The 19,761-nt window shown below is 45.9% G+C and overlaps 1 protein-coding gene across 1 annotated transcript in view; it reads left to right on the top strand.

Moving 5' to 3' along the window:
• The first annotated feature begins 1,788 nt into the window (after positions 1 to 1,788).
• Positions 1,789 to 19,761, top strand: part of PHLPP1 (PH domain and leucine rich repeat protein phosphatase 1) — a 651,577-nt gene continuing 633,604 nt past the window's right edge. The window contains exon 1 of the mRNA XM_078687772.1: positions 1,789 to 2,619. Within this exon, the coding sequence (XP_078543898.1) occupies positions 1,896 to 2,619 (724 nt within the window). The 5' untranslated portion in view covers positions 1,789 to 1,895. The remainder of the gene's footprint in view (positions 2,620 to 19,761) is intronic.

Below are 19,761 nucleotides of genomic sequence, written 5' to 3'. Positions count from 1 at the left end.
GTTTCATGAGTACTCTATAGAAATATGTCCAGAGTGCTGTAATCGAAAAGCTTGACCTTAAAGCTGTTCTAAATTAGACTCTTCCAGCCTTCTGCTCAGCCCCTCACTCGACCACAGGTGAAAGCCCTGAAAACATGATTTTCGGAAGAGCCATAATGACCAAGTTACCTCAATGGACCAACAGAAAAGAATATACTGAGGAAGAAATACATATTGTATTGTAATGTAATTGCATTTATATAGCGCTTACTACCCCTGACGAGGCTGGTAGCACGCTACTCCGGGACCCATAGAGGATTAGTGTTGAATTAGTATAGTGAATCATGCAGGTACATTTTAAGTGGTGGATAGGTTAGTCAGTTATTTGGATTTGGAATGATAGCAAAGGATAGAGGAGGGTCGTAAGGGGAAAAGGAAAGCCTATGTAGGCAAGCGTCGACATGCTCAAGATGTCACCTTCACGAAAGGAGATTGAGTTCTTGTTTTTCAGATTAGAAAACAAATGTCTGATGCTCCTTTCGATGCTGAACCATTTCATGTTGTGACCAGCAAAGGCCACAAGGTGACAACTCAGTGCCCTTTGAGCCCTATGGGCGTTGTGCGCCTGGTGTGCAATGCTATTAAACTGCCAAAAATTAAATGCCAATATGCGCTAGTCAGGCAGATTGCCTTCTATTTCAATATGAAAATAGGAAAATACATTCTGCCAACTATTTTTTTTTAAATCTCCATCTAGCCTGCTTTAAAATGTTGGCATGTATAAATGATATAGATTCTAGAATTCCTAGTCTCCGCAAAGATTTTGGGCTATGTTATTCTGTGTTATACGGTGTTGTTTTGTATCCTGCACTGTATTGCTCTGGTTCATTTACTTTTTCTCCGTCTCTCAAGGCTCGAGCACTGCTCTTGTACAGCTACCTCGCACTGTGACTTGCCTATTTCTAACCGTTCAATGTGACACCGTCTGACGGTTGTTTTCCTTTGAACGGAATTGAAGTTCTTTTTTCGGGTGTGAGATTACTACTTCATCACAATAGGCAAGCACAGACGTCATCGAGTACACATTGGGGTCTGCGATGTAAATTGATTTGTAACACAAAGAATACAGCCTGCGTGTGTGGGAATTTCACCAATAACCAATTAGGAGAAAGAAATGTAATGACCACGCCTTCTCGGGCTACCTACACTATAACGTAGTTGCTTTACGGAAGTTGCCCCGCCCATATTTGCCTTGTCATTTTGGTAGAGGGACGTGAAGAATGCAAACTAAAGAAGGACTAAACTGGAGAAAGGTTTCCTCGGAAATAGAGCGTGAGTGGCCATTTTAGAGTGGTAACTGTTAGGTAAAATCGAGTGCAAAGATACTCTCAAAAAAGTCTAAAAGGAGGGTGATATGTAAATAAATGGCAATCATTGTCTTTTCCGCTTCCGGAAATGATGACAATTACTCCATTCATTTATTAATTCAAAACAATGTATGTGTGTACCTTAATTTTCATGGCACAATTGTTTTGCGTTGTGCACATATGTTTTCTTAGGTATCCTTCCTGTTCGAAATGCAGTGTTTTTACTGCTTACATCCTGCTGACAAGCTACGCAGCAGTTTAAAGTGAGCTGCTCTGGTGACGTCACACCAGTGGCTAGCCCTGCGATCTTGTCAAAAGGGAGTCCTTCTATTATGTTTACGTCAGAAGCCCTTTTGGCGGATGGTAAACAGCTAGACTCGGAGTCACGTTTTTCTGCAAAGGCACCACCCCGCCCCCTTTATGACGCGGTGTATGAATATGCAGAAGCACCGTAGAAGTGGTGCCTTGCTATTTATTTATTTTTTTATTCTCTTGATTAAATATTCATGAGCCCGTCGCGCGGCAGGCAGGGGGCGGAGCTGCGCGCGGATGGCGCTGGAGACAGCTGCTGTAGTGGCCTCGGGTCGGGCAAGGGGCGAAGATGCCGGGGAGGCCAACGTAGATCCCCGCGACGGAGGCAGTACGCGCGGGGCGTCCATGGAGCGCGAGCCAGGGGGCACCGAGGGCGAGCCGGGCAGCCCGCTCCGGCCGCTGCTGCTGCTGCAGCCCGACGGCGGCTCTTCCTTGCTGCGGAGGCGGCGGCGACTGCGGCGGGAGCCGGGCACGCCTTCCGAGGGCTCCCGCGGCCGCAGCCTGCCCTCCTCCACCTCCGCGGCGCTGCAGCCGGCCGACCGGGAGTGGGTGCGGGCGGAGCGGGGCCGCGGCTGCCTGCACGTGTCCCCCTGGCCCCCGGCCTCTGCGCCCCCGCGCCCCGTGCTCTGCACCCTCAGCACCACGGCCGGGGAGCTGGCGCGGCGCCTGCTGCCGCCGGCGGGCCGCTCGGGGGCCCCGGGAGCCCTGCGCGTGCCGGGCCCCGGCGGGGGCAGCGCCTCCTCGTCCTCCGAAGAGCTGTGCCCGGATGCCGCCCCCGGAGGGGAGCCGCCCGCCCTGTACGTGCAACTGCACGGGGAGCCGGCCCGCCGCCTGCGGCCGCACGAGCGGCCCCTGCACCTGCAGAGCCGCTACCTGCAGCGCCTGGGCTTCCGCCAGCAGAGCCGGCTGCAGGACGAGGGGCTGGAGCCCGACATCGCCTGCCTCATCCGCTTCTACGCAGGTACGACCTGGGGGGAGCGGGGGCTCCGAAGCTACTACTGCCCGCAGGTGCTTGCATACTCCAGCCCGGCTGAGGAGTTCAGCGGGCACTGTCGAAGGTGGTGGTTCCCAAGTGAAAATTAATCAGCCATGTACACACTATGTTCTGACATGCAATGCGTAATGCACTGGTGGAGTGTCAATTCTGGCGATAAGTTCGACATTAGACTCGCCGTGTGAGTACTCTGAAGAATGGTGCTGGATATTGGTGGTCTACCGGGGTGTGCACTTGTTGGGCTCGGTTCCCTGTGGGAGGCTAAAAGACACTTGTATTTGTGCATGCACACTGACTATAAATGTAAAGAGCACTGTAAACTCAGGAGTGTGTTTTGGAATGTACGGTGCCGATACATTGGTACTCCGTGGTGGGTGGCACCGTATACCGAGGGAAGGTTTCTGACACTACACAGAAGGCTGGTTTGCATTCCGTTGGGAAATGCGGGGTGCTCTACTCCTTAGAGGCGCATTATTATGGCTATACTATTTTAAACCTATAACCAGCACTGAGATGCAGTTACCACAGAGACTTAGATGGTACTGTACTGTTGCCTTAAGGAGTACTGTACAGAGGGCCAGCGATTTAGTTTAATATATTTTTTTTGCAATGGGCTCACTGCATTTTGGAGACATCTAAACTGTAGTTGTTGCCGAGCTTTGTCGGAAGTTGCATGGATGTCGGAGTTACTTGTAGTCTAGGCTTTGCTACCTTAACAGCAGCTGCACATTTAAAAGCTTGTGCTTGGGGAATCAGTGTAAACGTCTAGGTTTTTGTGCAATTAAGGAACCTATGTACTGTGGTGGTCAAATAAAGCTGTGTTTATTATCGGGTAGAGTACTTAATGGGAGGAGAACTTGGGCTCATTACATTAATCTATATCCATAAAAATATAATCACCCAGCCTCGATTTACTCCCACACACAGGCTAGCTATACTAACCATACTGTGCCACTGCCGTGACTCAGTGTTTTTTCACTGGTTGTTTTGTCTCTTCAGAATCGCTGGTTGTGCTATGGTGTTAGTCGTGATGATGTGAATGTACAGTAAACCTCCCTGCGTGTGTTGCATAACATATGATTAGAACATACATAGCTCTTGGGTTGTCATTTGAAGACATTAGACCAGCGCAGCTGTGCATACTTTCGTGGGCTTTATATAGACCTTGAAGTAGACTGTTTGATGTGGTAAGCCATTTGTTTGAATACGCATGTAGCCTTCTTCAAAGTACTGTCGGGCGCTGTGTCGTAGAGTAAGAGGTTTGATTAGAGGTTACTGATGGGTGAGAAGCAGTTTGGCATCTGTCACAACACTGTTCATAGAGCCACTGGGTAAGCAGGAGTTACTGGCCCCATTTTTTGCGGTTGAGGCATTTTACGCCTGATGTCCTGAGACCCGATCTATGGTTCCTGAGTAACTGAGCTAAGTACTCATTTAGCACTTGACTTTCAATGCTAGTTTGAGGCGAGCATTCCAAGGCTTCTCTGTGGGGGATGCGGGGTAGATTGGGGCTGATTGGAGTGTGGGTAGAGATGGTTAGATTGGAGTGGGGTAAAATGAGGGGGGTTGGTTGGGGTGGACTGGAGTGGGGTACTTTAGAGTAGGTTGGATGAGGTACATTGGGGCATAGTAGATTGGAGTCTGTTGAGGTAGACTGAGTAGTGTAGACGGATGTGAGGTAGATTGGGTAGTCTAATGTAGTTTGAGTGCGCTAGATTGGAGTGGAGTAGACCGGGGCAAATTGGGTTGGGGTAGGATGGGTGAGGTAGATTAAGGGTGTATAGTTTGGGGTTCATTGGAGTCCGATAGATTGGGGTAGATGGAGCTGGGGTAGTTTGGAGTTTGGTAGGTTGGGGTAGATGGAGCTGGGGTAGATTGGAGTTGGGTAGGTTGAGGTAGTTTAGGGTGGGAAATATTGTGTGGCAGGTTGGGGTAGATTAAAGTGCAGTCCATTGGAGTGGGGTAATTTAGATTAGACCGTAATAGTGAAGTTTGTTGGATTGGAGTGTTTGATGGGGTAGATTAGCGCAGATTGAAGAGGTACATGGGGTAGATTGGAATGGGATAGGTGGGGGCAGATTGAAGTGAGGTGGAGTAGGATAGATTGGAGTGGGATGGAGTGCGATGCATTGAAGAAGGGGAGCAGTAGCACATGGGGAGGGGGGATGAGAAGCAGTAAAGAATGAGAGAAGACCCCACGAGTTCCAGGGAACAGGGTACTTAAGACACTAGAAAGTCAAAGGGCTATCCCTGGAAAAGTTTGTGGATAGGAATGCTAACACCTAACTTACAGTATTCCTATCTCATTCACTCACAACATGCACTGAATCTATTGCTCAAATCACTGGTCACGAACTAGATTATAACGTTTACAGTCTTTTTATTAAAAAATAATACGAGTTAAAATTTCATTATAGAATCAATTGCAGTAAAGTAGAATTTACTAAAATAGAATTAAAATAAAGCCTAGGAGACTCTAGATATATTGTATCTTGCAATACTGGAAGTCTTAATGAATCTGTGTAAAGGCTATTGAATCATACAATCTGTAGCAACATTAGGTGCTCTATCTACAATAGGGGGTTTCCTTTGTTTATGCTCTTTTCAATTTATTTACAATTCATTGTATGATTATTTCTGATTTATAAAATATTTTTTTCCTTCTTTTTCTAATATGCTGTATAAATGTAATTTTATTATGTTTTAAATGATTTTCTTGTATTATGAAATGTTTTTATGCTAAATGGTTTCAGTAGAATTCAATTGATTCTATAATGAAATTTTAACAAGTATTATTTTTTAATAAAAAGACTGTAAACGTTATAATCTAGTTCGTGACCAGTGATTTGAGCAATAGATTCAGTGCATGTTGTGAGTGAATGAGATAGGAATACTGTAAGTTGGGTGTTAGCATTCCTATCCACAAACTTTTCCAGGGATAGCCCTTTGACTTTCTAGGGATGAGCAGCAGTGCCATGAAGATGGAGAGTCAGCAGTGCAGTGAGGTAGTAGGAACATTATTGTGATGAAATGCACATTCCTCTCTATTATCAATAGCTGTGCAGTCAATTTGTTTTGAAAAGTGAAAAAAAGATGTTTCCGGCCCGGGACCTAGTTTATCCCATTGCAGGCACACATAGAAAAACTCAATTATCTTGTTGCAAATGCAAGGCACTTGTTTTAAATGTAGATATTTTGATTTCTAAACCTATTTATTATGTGTAATTTTTTTTGTCTTTGCATACAATTTGTGTTCCAGGTAAAAAAACTGCAATTTTGAAAAATTCTTTCAATGCGTATTAGCTTCATTTGTTAATCGTCCGTAACTGCAGTGTTGAGAATGCTGTTCCAGGGTTTATTTGCATGCCCATTATGCCATGGGTAAGAATTGCTGGTTTAAGCTGCTTCCTCTTTTTTAAATGTATTTTAGATACACCCGCGATATGTTTGAACGCTGCCAGTAGACAGTGCAGACAGAGTTCATGGGTAGTGGGACCTAGTTTTCAAAATCACTTTAAAATCTTTTTCTGATTAGGGCTTTGTATACGGTTCTGTTTGATTTATGCTATAGTTCAGCTTCTGCCTGGAGAAGAGTGCAATTTCTCCCGCTTGCTGATTCCCTCAAGTGCGAAGGGGAAACTATAACAGCTTTTGAGAAGCAGGGGGTTATGGGAAACAGCATGTACTACAGAGTCCGTGGCATTTGCTTGTTATTGTAGCAGAAATAGAAACAGAACTTACATAGCAAGCGTGTATGCACTACTAAAACACGCAGGGGATGTAAATTAAAAAACAGACAGGGAAGAGGGGGTGAGACATAAAAGAAGCAATGGGGATGAGGTGGAAGTGGAAAAGAAGCAACACGAATGGGGCAGGTAGGAAGGAAAAGGAGTAAGAGAAACCACAAACACTCATATGGAGTGCTTGAACAATTAAAAATGTAGCCCCAAAAACAGGAGAAGTGGATGGACACAAGTACTTGGTCCATTCGCTAGGGGAGGGCCAAACACAAGGAGAGGCATGGATGACACGACAAACGGAAACGAAGAATATGAGTGCGACATGGAAGAGACACATGGTAAGCTAGGGGCGAGTTGTAGCCCACTAACTTTAAATATGTCTCAGAGAGCACATGGTCTGTGGAGAAGAGACCTAGAGTATTTATGTATGACCATAAAGTAAAATAAAACATTCACAAACAATGCACTCAGTTGACTTGAGGTCGGGACTCCCGTGTTTCATAGGCAGGTCGCGAGTCCCACTCTTTTCCAGCTGGTGGTAGTGGTTATCCCCCAAACACTATATGCGACATTCAGGTTGAGCCAAACTAGTAGTCCAAGTCTCACGAGTTCCTCTCGGACTCTCGATTAAAGTCAAAAGTGTTACATGCAGGTCTCCGATGCTTGATACATTCCTCTGGTACCTTTCCATAGTTTTAAGGGGGGGAGCATGCCAATCCTGGTGCTGATTTTCAGTCACTGCTTGGGCCCGTTCAGGTCACCACAGCTGCCTCCTTCCTCCGTCGACTGTTGTCTCGACCTAACCACACTTCTTGCATTGACCTGATGCCCCACCGCGACATATAGGGTCACCCATCCACCTCTGTGGATGGGCTTTGGCCCTATTGGCACAGCAGCAAACTCTGTGGTGGCCCCACCTGCCATACAGAGTAGCTGACTTGATACTGCACATGAGCTATAGCCCGATTGATACAGCAACAATCTTCACAGCTGCCCCACCTGAGATACTGGATCGCCAACTTGAGACTTCACACAGGCGTTGACCTGTTATTATGCGGCAGTGGTATCAGCTCACTTCATGGCGACCTTCTTTTAGCATATGGGGGTTGGCGACTCTTTCCCTACACACCGGCAATGACCTGATTGGTGCAGCAGCCATCTCCTTACACCTCACTACAGGGATCCACTCACCAGAATCCCTCAACTGCACCTTGCTCCCTCCAATGCTCTCCTCGACCTCAGGGCGAATGATCTTGGAAAGCAGACAGGCGCTCGTACCCCATCCTCGAAGGGCAAACGGTCTTGGATTCTCTGGGTGATGTCTCCTTACCAAGCTGGGCTTCTAGCTAACAATATCTAGCAACAAACTGTGCATGTGCTGTCTCGAAAGTGAAACCTAAAAAAGGTATGCTCTTAATACTTTGTAACCGCTTCACCCCTTTTATTTTGTCTTCCTAAAACAATGCGAATATCTGGCTCAATTTTATTTCTGCACCCATGCAAACCATGCCCTACGTTTGCTCCCCATTTTTAATCTCAGGCAAAGATAATTGGCTGATTCTTAGTTTTGAAAATTTCGCTAGACTGGGTGTCTAACTTAAGTTTACACAGCAGTGATATACTGATAACCTCACAATCTGTTTTAGTTTTGCTTCTTTCTTTCTCTCATGGGTTTGTATGGGCTTTCCAGCCACATACAGATGCCTTTTTTATTTTTTTGCACATTGGAACTGTGATGCCTTTCAGGCTACGGGCAGCCAGAGATCGGGTCATGTTCCTGGTACTTTCTGTTCAACGCCTTCACGCTCTTCATTCATCCAGATGTACAATCAGTTGGTTAGTTTTTCCTGCCACGGGGCGCACGTGCTTGTACCTCTAAGGTAAAGTTGTTCCTCGCTTTCAGGGTTGTATTAGTTGGATGGTGTGCAGGTTCAAGTAGTGTCTGCATCACAAACATCAACTATAGAAAACACTTCTTTACAGTTATGGAATATTGTGGGTTTTAATGTTCCTTCTCTGCATTTGAATGACAGTACGTAGTCTCATTAGCGAGGCATTTTAGGTTTCAATTCTAAGCTTATTCTTTTTTATTAAAATAGGTTCCATCATAGTATATGGCAAGTAGTGCTATGTGCATCAGATTAATTGTATACAAGATAAGTTCGTCCAATATATATATACATGCAAATTGAGATTCCAACATGCTAATTAGTATTGGCTGGATAATGCTGGTTTGTAATTTATACGCTATTGGATGACTCGTGGAGGCTTTCTTTTAAAACTGACATGAGAGAAACGATCATGTACTACGCGGTCAAAACCATGCAATTCCTTTACCACGCATCCATTACCACGCAAATGTGTGTGTGTATATATATATATATATATATATATATGTGTGTGTATAGATCTGGGTTGAATCCATCAGCATTCTTTAGCTCACTCCGCCACCTCAGTTCAGACTCAGCCATATGCAAATCATTCTTGACCCTGTGCCTCATGCGAACAGTCCAACCCGAACTGCCAAGCCACGTCTTTCCTGAACTGGAAACAAGCATCCTGGGACTGTTTTCAGGGTAACACCCCATATCAGTCAAACTAGCTTAAATTTGGGTGCAAGGGGTATTTTTAGAGTTTAGGGTGGATAAGGGTATTTGTTTGGCAAGGGTGTTTAGGGTGGGTGAGAATGTTTGGGTAGCAATGGTATATTCAGGGTTTAGAGCTGGATGAGTATAGGGAGATCAATATAGGAATACATATCTATCTTTTAATTTACCTACCACGTACGTTTTTGTGGTTAAATTTTGCGGGGTAAAGGCATTTGCGTGGTATTGACACGTTTTAAAGGCATGCATGATAATTGTATGCATGGTTTGGGTACACAACCCTGACGAGCAGCTCTCTGAAATGCTTTCTATTCATCGTGAGCCTCTTGAGGAAAAACCGCATCCCACAATTCAGCCCACATGCAGAAATGCTTCCTGTGCTGTTTCTCCCTTCCCCGCCTTTCCATACACGTGCTGGTCTAATGTGCTGTGTGTGTTTCCTGTTGTCATACCACACCCATAGTTAGCAGCTTCCTCTACTCCGAGGGCTTGTCTTGTTGTGGAGTGCAGTTCTGTAGTATTACGCTGTGAGTTTGCAGTCTGTGGTTTCAGAGTTTTCCACCCTACATTTCCATAGAGGAGAGGTTTGTTTCTTGCAGTAAAATACTGATTTGGTCATTTATTTTTAGGACAATGCTGCCCCAATACCCTTGACTCTGCATAATAAACAAAGCTTCTGACAACCCCAGAAGAGCCAATATAGCGGAGTACTTCCTTTAGGCACCCACAATTCTATATGACAGTTTGTGTTTTAGAAGTGAGTATTTCAATGTTTTGTTGGGCAGAAGGGTATGGACTGAGTATAGTTATTCTGGGGGGCCACTTGATCTTATGATATGTCTTTTGGAACCCTATTCCCAGGCGCACGTTTAAGAAAGAGCAGTCTCTTTTCAATCTTGAAATGCAAGCATCGCATTGAAGCTTCCATGCTATCACAATTTGTGCATACTTTAAAAGGCTTTAACAGTTAGGAGCGGCTGTACCTCCTTATGATGGTCTATGCAACCGCACGATGATGTCAATGCATCAGTGAACCGCCAATCGGGAGGCCCTGGTGATACCCCTGCTCAAACCCGATCGGGAAGACGCAGAGCCAGCGTCCTACAGGCCGCTATCAATGCTCACAGTCGACTACAAGATCTTGAGCAGCATATTAGCCGCACGACTGCTGGATCATATGGGCTCTCTAGTACATGTCGACCAGGCGGTCTTCATTCCCAAGCGTAACACTACAATGAACATCCGCCGTTTGTTTCGCCTGTTGGAGGGAGATTACGCAGATGCTCCCGATCCCATGATCCTCTCGATTGACCTAGAGAAGGCCTTCGACAGCCTGGAGTGGATATACCTCCGCAAGGTCCTTGAGCGGTTTGGCCTGGGAGAGGGGTTCCTGCGATGGACCACGGTACTATATGCCTCGGTGGTGGCTAGGGTTAAATCGGGCCCGCTGGTTTCTCAGCGCTACCCCGTAGAACGGGGCACGCGACAAGGCTGCTCGCTGTCCCCGCTGATATTCGCCCTTGCAGTGGAACCGCTGGCTATATCGATCCGTACGGGGGCCCATTACAAGGGATTGCAGTCCTTGTCGGGACACCAGTACATTTCCCTATATGCTGACGACCTACTGCTTTTCCTCGAGGACGCTGGGACGGCCCTAACCGGAGCTGATGCAGTGCTCACAGCTTTCGGTGAGGTGTTAGGGCTCCGTGTAAACTGGGCTAAAACTTGCCTGTTCCCGGTCCGCAGAGATAGACCTCAGCCGGACACTCACAGGGAGATCAGATGGGAGCCTGTTTGTTTTAAGTACCTAGGGGTGCACGTTTACCATCACCCTGCTGACACCCTCGAGGGCAACATCTCCAGAAGCGTCCGGGCGTTAAAAGGTAGCATGTCCTTTTGGTCCACCCTACCCCTTTCGGTGGCGGGACGGATAGCGCTGCTGAAGATGGTGGCGCTCCCCCGCCTTTTATACTACTTCCGGACACTTCCGATCTGGATCCCTCGATCTAGCTTTCAGAATCTGGACTCTGATATTGGCGTTCCTATGGGGCTCGGGCCGCCGCAGAGTTGCGCTCATGACCCTGCTGAGACCGAAGATGGAAGGGGGGTTGGCGGTACCCGATTTTGAAACGTACTATTTGGCTGCCCAATTGCAGACCTATACCCAAGAGGTAGTGCGGGAGTTTCGTGGCCCGGAAGAGACGCAGGGCTGTGGCATACCTAGACATGTCTTATCATATATCGCACTGCAACAGAAGCTTGATTTGAAGGACCGCACCCAGGAGGAACGCACCATACGGTCGTGCTGGAACCGAGTGCACCGCAGACTGGGAATGGCGCGGCCTTATGCCCCGGAGATCCCGCTGGGAATGCTCACTGCATTGCCCCATGGCGGTGACTAATCGCAACTGAGAGTTTGGGAGGAGGAGGGTATACAGCTCCTGGGAGACCTCTATGAGGACGGGACTTTACTACCTTTTCAGGCACTTCTGGACCGCTACGACGTTCCCCGGGGCGATTTTTTTGCTCCACGCGGCGGTCACAAGGGCAATCCAGGCGCACTGGAAAACTGGTCATGAGGAACCACAGCTGTCAGCGGCGTGTCGGTACGTCATGATGTCTGCGGGAACGGTTAGGGCAGTGTCATGCCTGTATTCCAGGATGATTAATGAGAGATTGACCCCCCTGGTGGTGCTCAAGACCCGCTGGGAAACTGACATAGGGAAGGATATCCCGGAGACCACGTGGGCCCAGCTATTGCGTCGAGCGTGGAAGGGCACGCGCAGTGCTCGATTCCAATTGGTCCACTTCTATATATTGCATAGAGCCTATCTGACCCCGGAGAAACTACAGAAATATTTCGCCTCAGAGACGGCAGCCTGCCCTAGATGCAGGACGCTCGGAGCGGACCTCATTCACATGCTATGGTCCTGCTCCGTGCTGACCTCCTACTGGTTGTTTGTAGGAGACACGCTATCCGAAGTAACTGGAAGATCCTTGCAGATAGATGCGGCAGTGGGAATTCTACACTGGTTCCCACATACCCCCAAAAATAAGATTTCTAGTAAGTTTATCGACTTAGGGTTGCTCCTGGCTAAACGGGAAATCACCAGACATTGGAAGGCGCGGGTTGGTCCAACGGGCACTAAATGGCGCAATGAACTTCTCAAGTGGGCAGGGAGCGAGAGCACGTTGAGATACCAGCAGGCGAGGCGGCGGCAGGACGAGCGAGCTCTGGAGGCGGCGCAGGCTTGGGAGACATTGGTGCAGGCCCTGCGCGACCATGACACACATACTGACTCTGATAGTATAGCTGAGGAACTGCCTAGGCCCCAATAGCATAATATTGGCGAGATATTCCCAATAGGAAGGACTCAATCTCTTACCACACGCTCTTTGACCGTGTACTAAATTACCGATGACGGGTTGGGAGGGGTGAGGTGGAAAGAGAGAAGAGGAGCGCCATTTGCTTCCGTCAAGTATCGGAGAACTATAATATTGGGACTTGAGACCTACTCCTCTGGGGGGTACGACTGTTTGGGAGGGGAAGGGTGTTTCTTTGGGTTGTTTGGAAAAGCAGAAGAGACCTATTCATTTTCACCTGTTTTACACTGATAGAACGTGGAGCTATTTCCTAAGGATCAGATGCAAATGCCGCCCGACCTCCGGGTTGTGGGCTGAATGGCCGTGTATTGATGTTCTACCACTGCCGCAGACTTTGATATGAACCATCGAACAGGTGTCTATTATGTGATTATATTTGTTTCCTGCAATAAAAATATATTTACAACAAAAAAAAATCCGTGAACCGCCAAGCTGAGACAGGTATGCAGTATGATATTACTTCAAATATTCATGCTTTTGATACCAAGACTAAGCATTATTAGTAGCCCATCTAGATCTGAAAAATTGATTCGTCTGGTGTTTTTGGATGTTATCTGTAGGGTGGAGGTTCAGTTGTTTATTTTCGACAGTCTGAAGAAATAAGACCTACATATTGTATACATCTCTTCTCCCTGGAAGTGACTAATCGCTTGGTTTACTGACCACCACTGCCTGTGCCTAGTTTTTCAACAATCTTTAGACCGTATGTCGCTGCGTTGGTTTATTGAGCTTTTGAATAGCAGATTGCCTGTGTGCCTGTATCATGGCGACTATTCCTCTTCACACAGTAGCTTTCTTGAACCTCCTTGAGATATTTGCTATTCTCTGCCATTTTTAGGTCGAGCAGACCTAAAAAGCATGCGAAGCATGCTTTGTCTGCGAAGACAACTTTTGCTGGCGTGTCTGGGGGAATGTGAGACAGCGATCGGCCACGCGCCTCGCTGTCTCAGATTCCTCCTCGAGGGCGCGCACGTCGCCGTGCACATCCCCTGCCTGGCATTCACTCTCAATCACACACAGCCATACACACGCATGCGCGCACACACACATACACCCACACACACATACACCCACGCAGGCACAATGCATACACACACGCACGAGCGCCCATGCACGCACGCACATACATACATGCAGAGACACCCCCCGCACACATACACACACGAGAGCACTGAGGCCCCCCCAGCCCTTTTGGAACTTACCGGGCCAATCTTGGGGGACTCCACTCGCAGCACGCTCCTTTCCCGGGGCTTCCACTTGGTCAAGGGAGCCCCGCAACACTTCCGCAACCTCCTGCTGGCGGCCCCGGGGCTCTCCACCGCTCACAGGAGCCCCGGGCCGCAAGACGGATTTACGCCTCCTCTTCCGGTCCGAACGCGGCCACGCCCCCGTCAGAAGGCGACCTTGCCTGACTTCCGGTGCGGCCGCGAACTATTGTTTCTGATGGCTATTTGTAGATTATTGCCCTCTTGTACTAAATACTTCTAGTCCCGGTGGCCTCTGTAATTGTGTTGTGGACTCGCGCTGATAACTGTGGGGTTCACATTTCATGACTAATACTGTACAGAATGCACCCAGTTAACCACAAACCACTTTTCATTCTCTCTGTATTTATTGCATGCGTTCACAGTAACCTTATGCTTGCTGTTGACCAAAGAACTCTTATTTATGACAAAGTCTAGCTGCTTGAAATGTAATCAAATAATTCTAACAACTTCAGCTATAATCATTGCCGCCAAGCGGTAGTACAGGGCAGGTTTGTAATAACGCCCCGGCAGCAGTTTGGTTTCACCTGACATGTAACTAAATGTATAGAGAATAAATACTAAAACTGGTCCCCAGTTTGGACCTTCCCTGGGTGTTTTCATCACCCGGTGTGAAGCATTTAGGGCTATGGTGGCCGCACACCGATATTGCACATCTGTGAGCTGCAAGAAGGTGGGCTAATTACAGTACCTTTTCAGTTTGAGGTTTTAATACAGAAATCATATTTATTTAATTTGGGAACCAATTTATCAAAGAAGAAATAGAAAATTTAAAGCAAATAAAAAGCAATTAAAAAATAGTCATGAATAATCTGAAAACTAAGTTGCATATATAATACGTGATTGAGGTCGAACACAAGGTTTTGCAGTGGTAACTTATAACACATTCACTTGTTCCCCCAAAGTGTGAGTGAGAAGTATGCAAAAGCCGTAAAGAAATGTGGTGTTTTTGTGCCAGTATCATCGCTCCATTTTTAATGCTAATTAAGAGTTAATTGTGTCACGTTGTTGACTATGGCTACATTTATTGCCCACTTATGGTAAAATACTACTTTTAAAGACTGGCTCCTACACTGATTTGATTTAAGAGTATTGGGAGGACTGCAAAGAATTTTAACCATGCAAAGTGTCCTTTGGTATTCACTTCTCCTGACTGGCAAAAAGTATATTTTACAGTTATTTGAAATCGCAATATGCCTTGAACTTGCATCATTCACATACTACTTTTAATCGCTGCTGCCTGAAAAGGGAACACAAAGAAAACAAAATCCTAAGACACTACCCCGTTCATCGTACTCGAGATATTTTGTTTTAGAACTTGAAGTTCCAGAGGCAGACAATTAACACATGTTGGCAGCGAGTACTGCGTTTGCAACATACATATATTGCAGGGCGGTATGCTTTGCATTCCAATCCAGTTGAGAGTCCTGAGGACTGCAGGGTTGTTTTTTCTTTAGACTTTTTTTTTTTTTTAGGTTTGATCTATATGGATTTGTGCCAGGCACGGCGAACATATGGTATTCTATACTTATTTTCTTTTAAGAGCCTCTAGGTCAGACGCCTTCAGAAATTAGCTTATTTTGTTATTGATAATTCAGCAGTTGGCTTGAAGCGTTCCTAGATACATCTTGGATCAGCCCACAAAAGTATTTTAGTCTCTTTTTTGTAGCAGCTTTTTTGGTGTTTCCTTCCACTTCCATTTGATTGCATGTGGGATTATTTTGCATCACAAATGTGTTTGTGAGGGGCTCAGTAGCGCTGACAAAATAATCTGAGCAAGCATTGGCAAAGCCAATAGGTATAATAGGTTAGCTTTGTCAAATTACTTAGACAAGTTGCACAGCAGCTACCCTGATGCTGTGCAACGTGGCAGAAAATAGCGGTAGGACGCGCACAAGGGTGGCTGGATCATGTCGCTGTTTTTTTTTCTGGACTTTAAGCTATGCTCGCAGCTGGGGGAATGTGAGACAGCGATCGCCCACGCGCCTCGCTGTCTCAGATTCGTCCGTGTGAACGCGCTTTTGTATCTAGCTGCTGGGAGCTGTAAAACAATAAGGCAGACTTTAATTTAAGTGCGTGTCGGTTATTTTCTTTCACACAGTAACTGCAAAGGCAGACTTTTCTAAGCGCGTGTCACACAATGAGGCAGACTTTAATTTGAGTGCTTTTCGTGTTATTTTCTCTCATAGTAACTGCAAACGTAGACTTTATAGTAGAATAGTTCATTTACAATGCGACAGGTCTCGCATTTATGCAAGTTTAAGCTATTGGCATTGGAAATGACAATGCCTTTTATATATGTTTTAAAAAACAAAACCAAAATAAAAGGAATTGTCATTTACAATGCCAATAGCTCAAAATCGTAAAATGCGAGACCTATTGCATTGCAAATGCTTGTTTCACATGAGCCTGCTTGTAGCGGAGCCTCCAGAGGGATAGAGACATTGTGCTACCTCTCTGCAGTGATTGGCTGAGCCCCTTCTATCTCCATTTAATATTTTTTTTTATTAGTCTTTTTTCCTAATCATTCAAAGTTGGTTTATGTGAGATTTATGTGCCCTTCATTTCCAGACTACTGTTTATTTGCGTTCATGGGTGCCTACCTGCATGTGTGTGAACTGATTGCTTTGCGTTTGTTTTATTCCTGCTGTTGAGGAAGGGATCTCTACAGACTGAGCTGATTACTTCCCCTGGGCTTCGACTGGTAAGGTTTATTAACACCAACCATTACTCATACGACATGTTCCCACTGGAACTGAGGCACACTCGAGCAGGGACAGTGTATCAACATGTTGTAAATGCTTCAAAGCTAGCCTTGGCCGTCGTAGCAAGGCAAGCTTGAGCTGCCTTTCACAAACTGTAAGATGGGGTCTTGCCAGCTTTTTGTGGGCGTTTTCATCCATTGCACATAATGCTCGTGGCCTTGGGTGAACTCAAATTACAGCGCCAAACGCATTAAGTAGTTCTGCTTTTTGCACATGCTAACTTGTAGACAAGATCTAGGTATGTTAACGAGTTGCAGTGTTCCCCTTAAGCGTACACCCACCCACGTAATACAGTTAAACTGTGCCTTGAAACTCTCCAGAGGTAGCGCATTGTTGATCTGAAATATGGGGAAAATAAAGACCTTGTGTTACCAAGGAGTTACTTGCATTTCGTGGCTTGAATATGAACTCTTCTCTGGAATAAGGGAGTAGCAGAATGCAGAATTTTCAGGTTTTTTTCCCCTAGCAGTTATGCTCTTTCCATAATTTTTCTCTGTGGAGACTGGGTTGAGTAGAAAATATCTTGTGGAACAGCGAAACTAATTTGAACCACGACTGAGACGTATTTTCCTCCAAGTGGTGCTGGTATCTCTTTCATTTTGTATGAAAGGTATGCCCTTGCTTTCAGGCAAGATATTGGCTGTGTGTATTTTGCATAAATAAACCTTGTTTCTCCGTTTTCTTTGTGGAGATGGTAGGAGAGAAGAATGTTACCAAACCCAAATGTAGATGTGCCCTTTGGAGCTCGAATCTCACACCTGTGCTGTGGACTCCAGCGTTTTCTTGTGGCCATTAGACTCCTTTTAAAGACGAGAGTGCTGACTTGCCTAATCACACCGCATTACCAGCCTAAGGCAGCGAAGGTTGTTTGACATGTGCTTTAAAATTTGTCCTTTGTGGAAGTTCTGTAGGTGATGGACAATCGTGGACAAGGGTTGGGCCTTGTTCACTGGTTTCTAGGAGTTCCAAAAGAGATTCTGGCACTGGCAGCCAAGTACACTTCTGTCTGTCTTCTGGGATTGTCCTATGAACTCTACTCCCAAATACATTGTTTTTCTACAACAGCGTCTCGGGTGTAGCTCTCGTGGTTGGCGAGCTTGGCAGTAAACATCACTGGTTTTGGTTACTATCTGAAAATGTGAATTTTTGTTTGATGCTCCTGGCTACCATGAGGAAGCTGCACTGGTTTGTGCACCAAAGTTCCCATTGGTAGCCTGGCTGTGCGTCTCTTCGAAAGAGCGAAGCCTCAGTGTAAAATCTTTTAGTTGTGAATACAGAAACACAAACCACGGGCCTCCTCTCCTGCCTTGGCCCTCGTCTTGTTATTAAAGCGGGCTGTAAAGCTGAAGTGTTTGAGAACCTCAGGCTTTGATGCTCATTCAAGTTGTCTCGTGCAATACTGGAGTGATATGGGCTGGGGAAGCTTTTGGAACTCATTGCAGTCTTGGTTGTGGTAACTATTTGCCTGAAAACTGGAGTTCGTGTGAATTTGCATTACCTCATATGCGATGATATTTCAATGGATACATTTCGCCAAGTAAAACATGATGGAATATATATCAGTAAATAGCAGAGCAACATGAAGCAAAAATACACATTTCTTTGGTAATTACTTTCCCTCAGAGGAAAAGTTGCAATAGTGCAGAATTACTGGTGTTTTTTTTTCTTGCACTACTTCCCCTACAGTGTTATAGCTACTACATGTCAAGACTAAGCAGGCTAGGACATCAAGTGTCGCACCTCTACAAACTTCTACACCCAAGCACCACAAAACTTAATGATAAGGCAACTGATTACTGGACAAACCAACTCAGCACCTCACTAAGCGAACAGAACCTGGCCCAACTCTGGACATCGCCCTCACGCAACAAAATCTCCCCAGTGCTATCGCAGACAAATTTCTGGCTGTTGCACAAGATTTACTGGACCCTGGCAAGACTAGCCACGATAGGACTCAGGGGAAACGACACATGCTGGAATTGCAACACAGAAAAAGGGGACCTAGCCCACCTCCTCTTCTACTGCCTCAAAATTAAAATATTCTGGGATAAAGTATTCGTGTTCATAAAAAGGGCGATGGTGTGCACACTAAAGCCAGAGTTCCATACCCTCACCACAGCATTCATAACCACCCCACTAGACTCCCAACATGACAGGGACCTCCTAGACCTACTAACTGGGGCAGTGAAACTGGTCCGACCTATTTAACTGGAAGGACACGGCAAAGACATCCTTCAAGGGCTGGCTCAATTGGGTGATATATCTCAGAGGGGCGGACAGCATCGCACTACAGAACTCACCATGGCGTCCAGCTACCAGGGGGATGTGGAGGATGTTGGACGAGTATCTGCACCCCTATGACCTCCCATGAAACCCCCAAACAGGGATACTAACACCCACAAGTCAGACCAACGCCACCCCAGAATGAGTCTGAGACCGCCGCAAAAGTAGCCTCCCCTGTGTACACCTCCTCTCTCTTCTCTCTGTCCTTTCTATCTCACTTAGATGTTCTTCATCTCCTAGCAAGATACCACACTGGCTCACAGGAGAACAAGTATATAACCTAAATTGTAACCAAAAACTCTGTAACCAAGAATGTCTTGTATCCTGTAGAAGAATAGCGATTGTAACTGTAAAAATTCAATAAAAAAAAGAAGAAAGTGAGTTAGATTGATGTGAAGAACCAAGAGGTTTTTAAATGGGGATGCTCTCGGGTAAAATGCAGAAGCTAACAGGCATACATAATGTAGCAAAGGCCCAGGGATCTGTATGGTACCTTTTTGTAGTCTGTTCAACACATTGAATAACTAAATGGCTTAACGTGCAGGAAGAAAGGGGTGGAGCAGATAATAGCTTGTAGGTTCTTGATAATTAAAGCTTTTTTATTTCAAAGTATTTTATTAAGAAATTTTACCCATACATTTAGTATCGCTTTCCCTTTACGGGATAACATCACAATCTGGCTGTACATGACGTTATACAGGTAAGTTGTCTACGTGATCGGATGTCCCCCTTTTCTCTGTCCTACCATAGGGGTGATAGAAGGTGGGAGGGGAGAAAAAGAATACCCACATTTTTTAGTCTATTTTTTCCGGTGTGGCTTGGCAGTGCAGCTGTCTGCATTACCTATTGTTACCAATTATTTAAGATGTACTTTAAGTGGTTGTTGGCTTTGCCCATAGAAGTAAAAAATCTCTCACCTTATGCTGTTGCCGTAGTATATTATGCGACATGTTACATCAGAAAAGTGCACACTATTGTATTGAAATTGCATATTCACTGAAATAAGGTGGACAGAAGGTTACGTAGGGAATTTATCTCATCTTCTCCTGGGAATCAGTCGCCTGCA

Source organism: Lissotriton helveticus, chromosome 4_1 (genome assembly GCF_964261635.1).
Source record: "Lissotriton helveticus chromosome 4_1, aLisHel1.1, whole genome shotgun sequence".
Classification (NCBI taxonomy): Eukaryota; Metazoa; Chordata; class Amphibia; order Caudata; family Salamandridae; genus Lissotriton; species Lissotriton helveticus.
The sequence above is the reverse complement of the archived record's forward strand: the minus strand, read 5'-3'. Positions and strand labels throughout refer to the sequence as shown.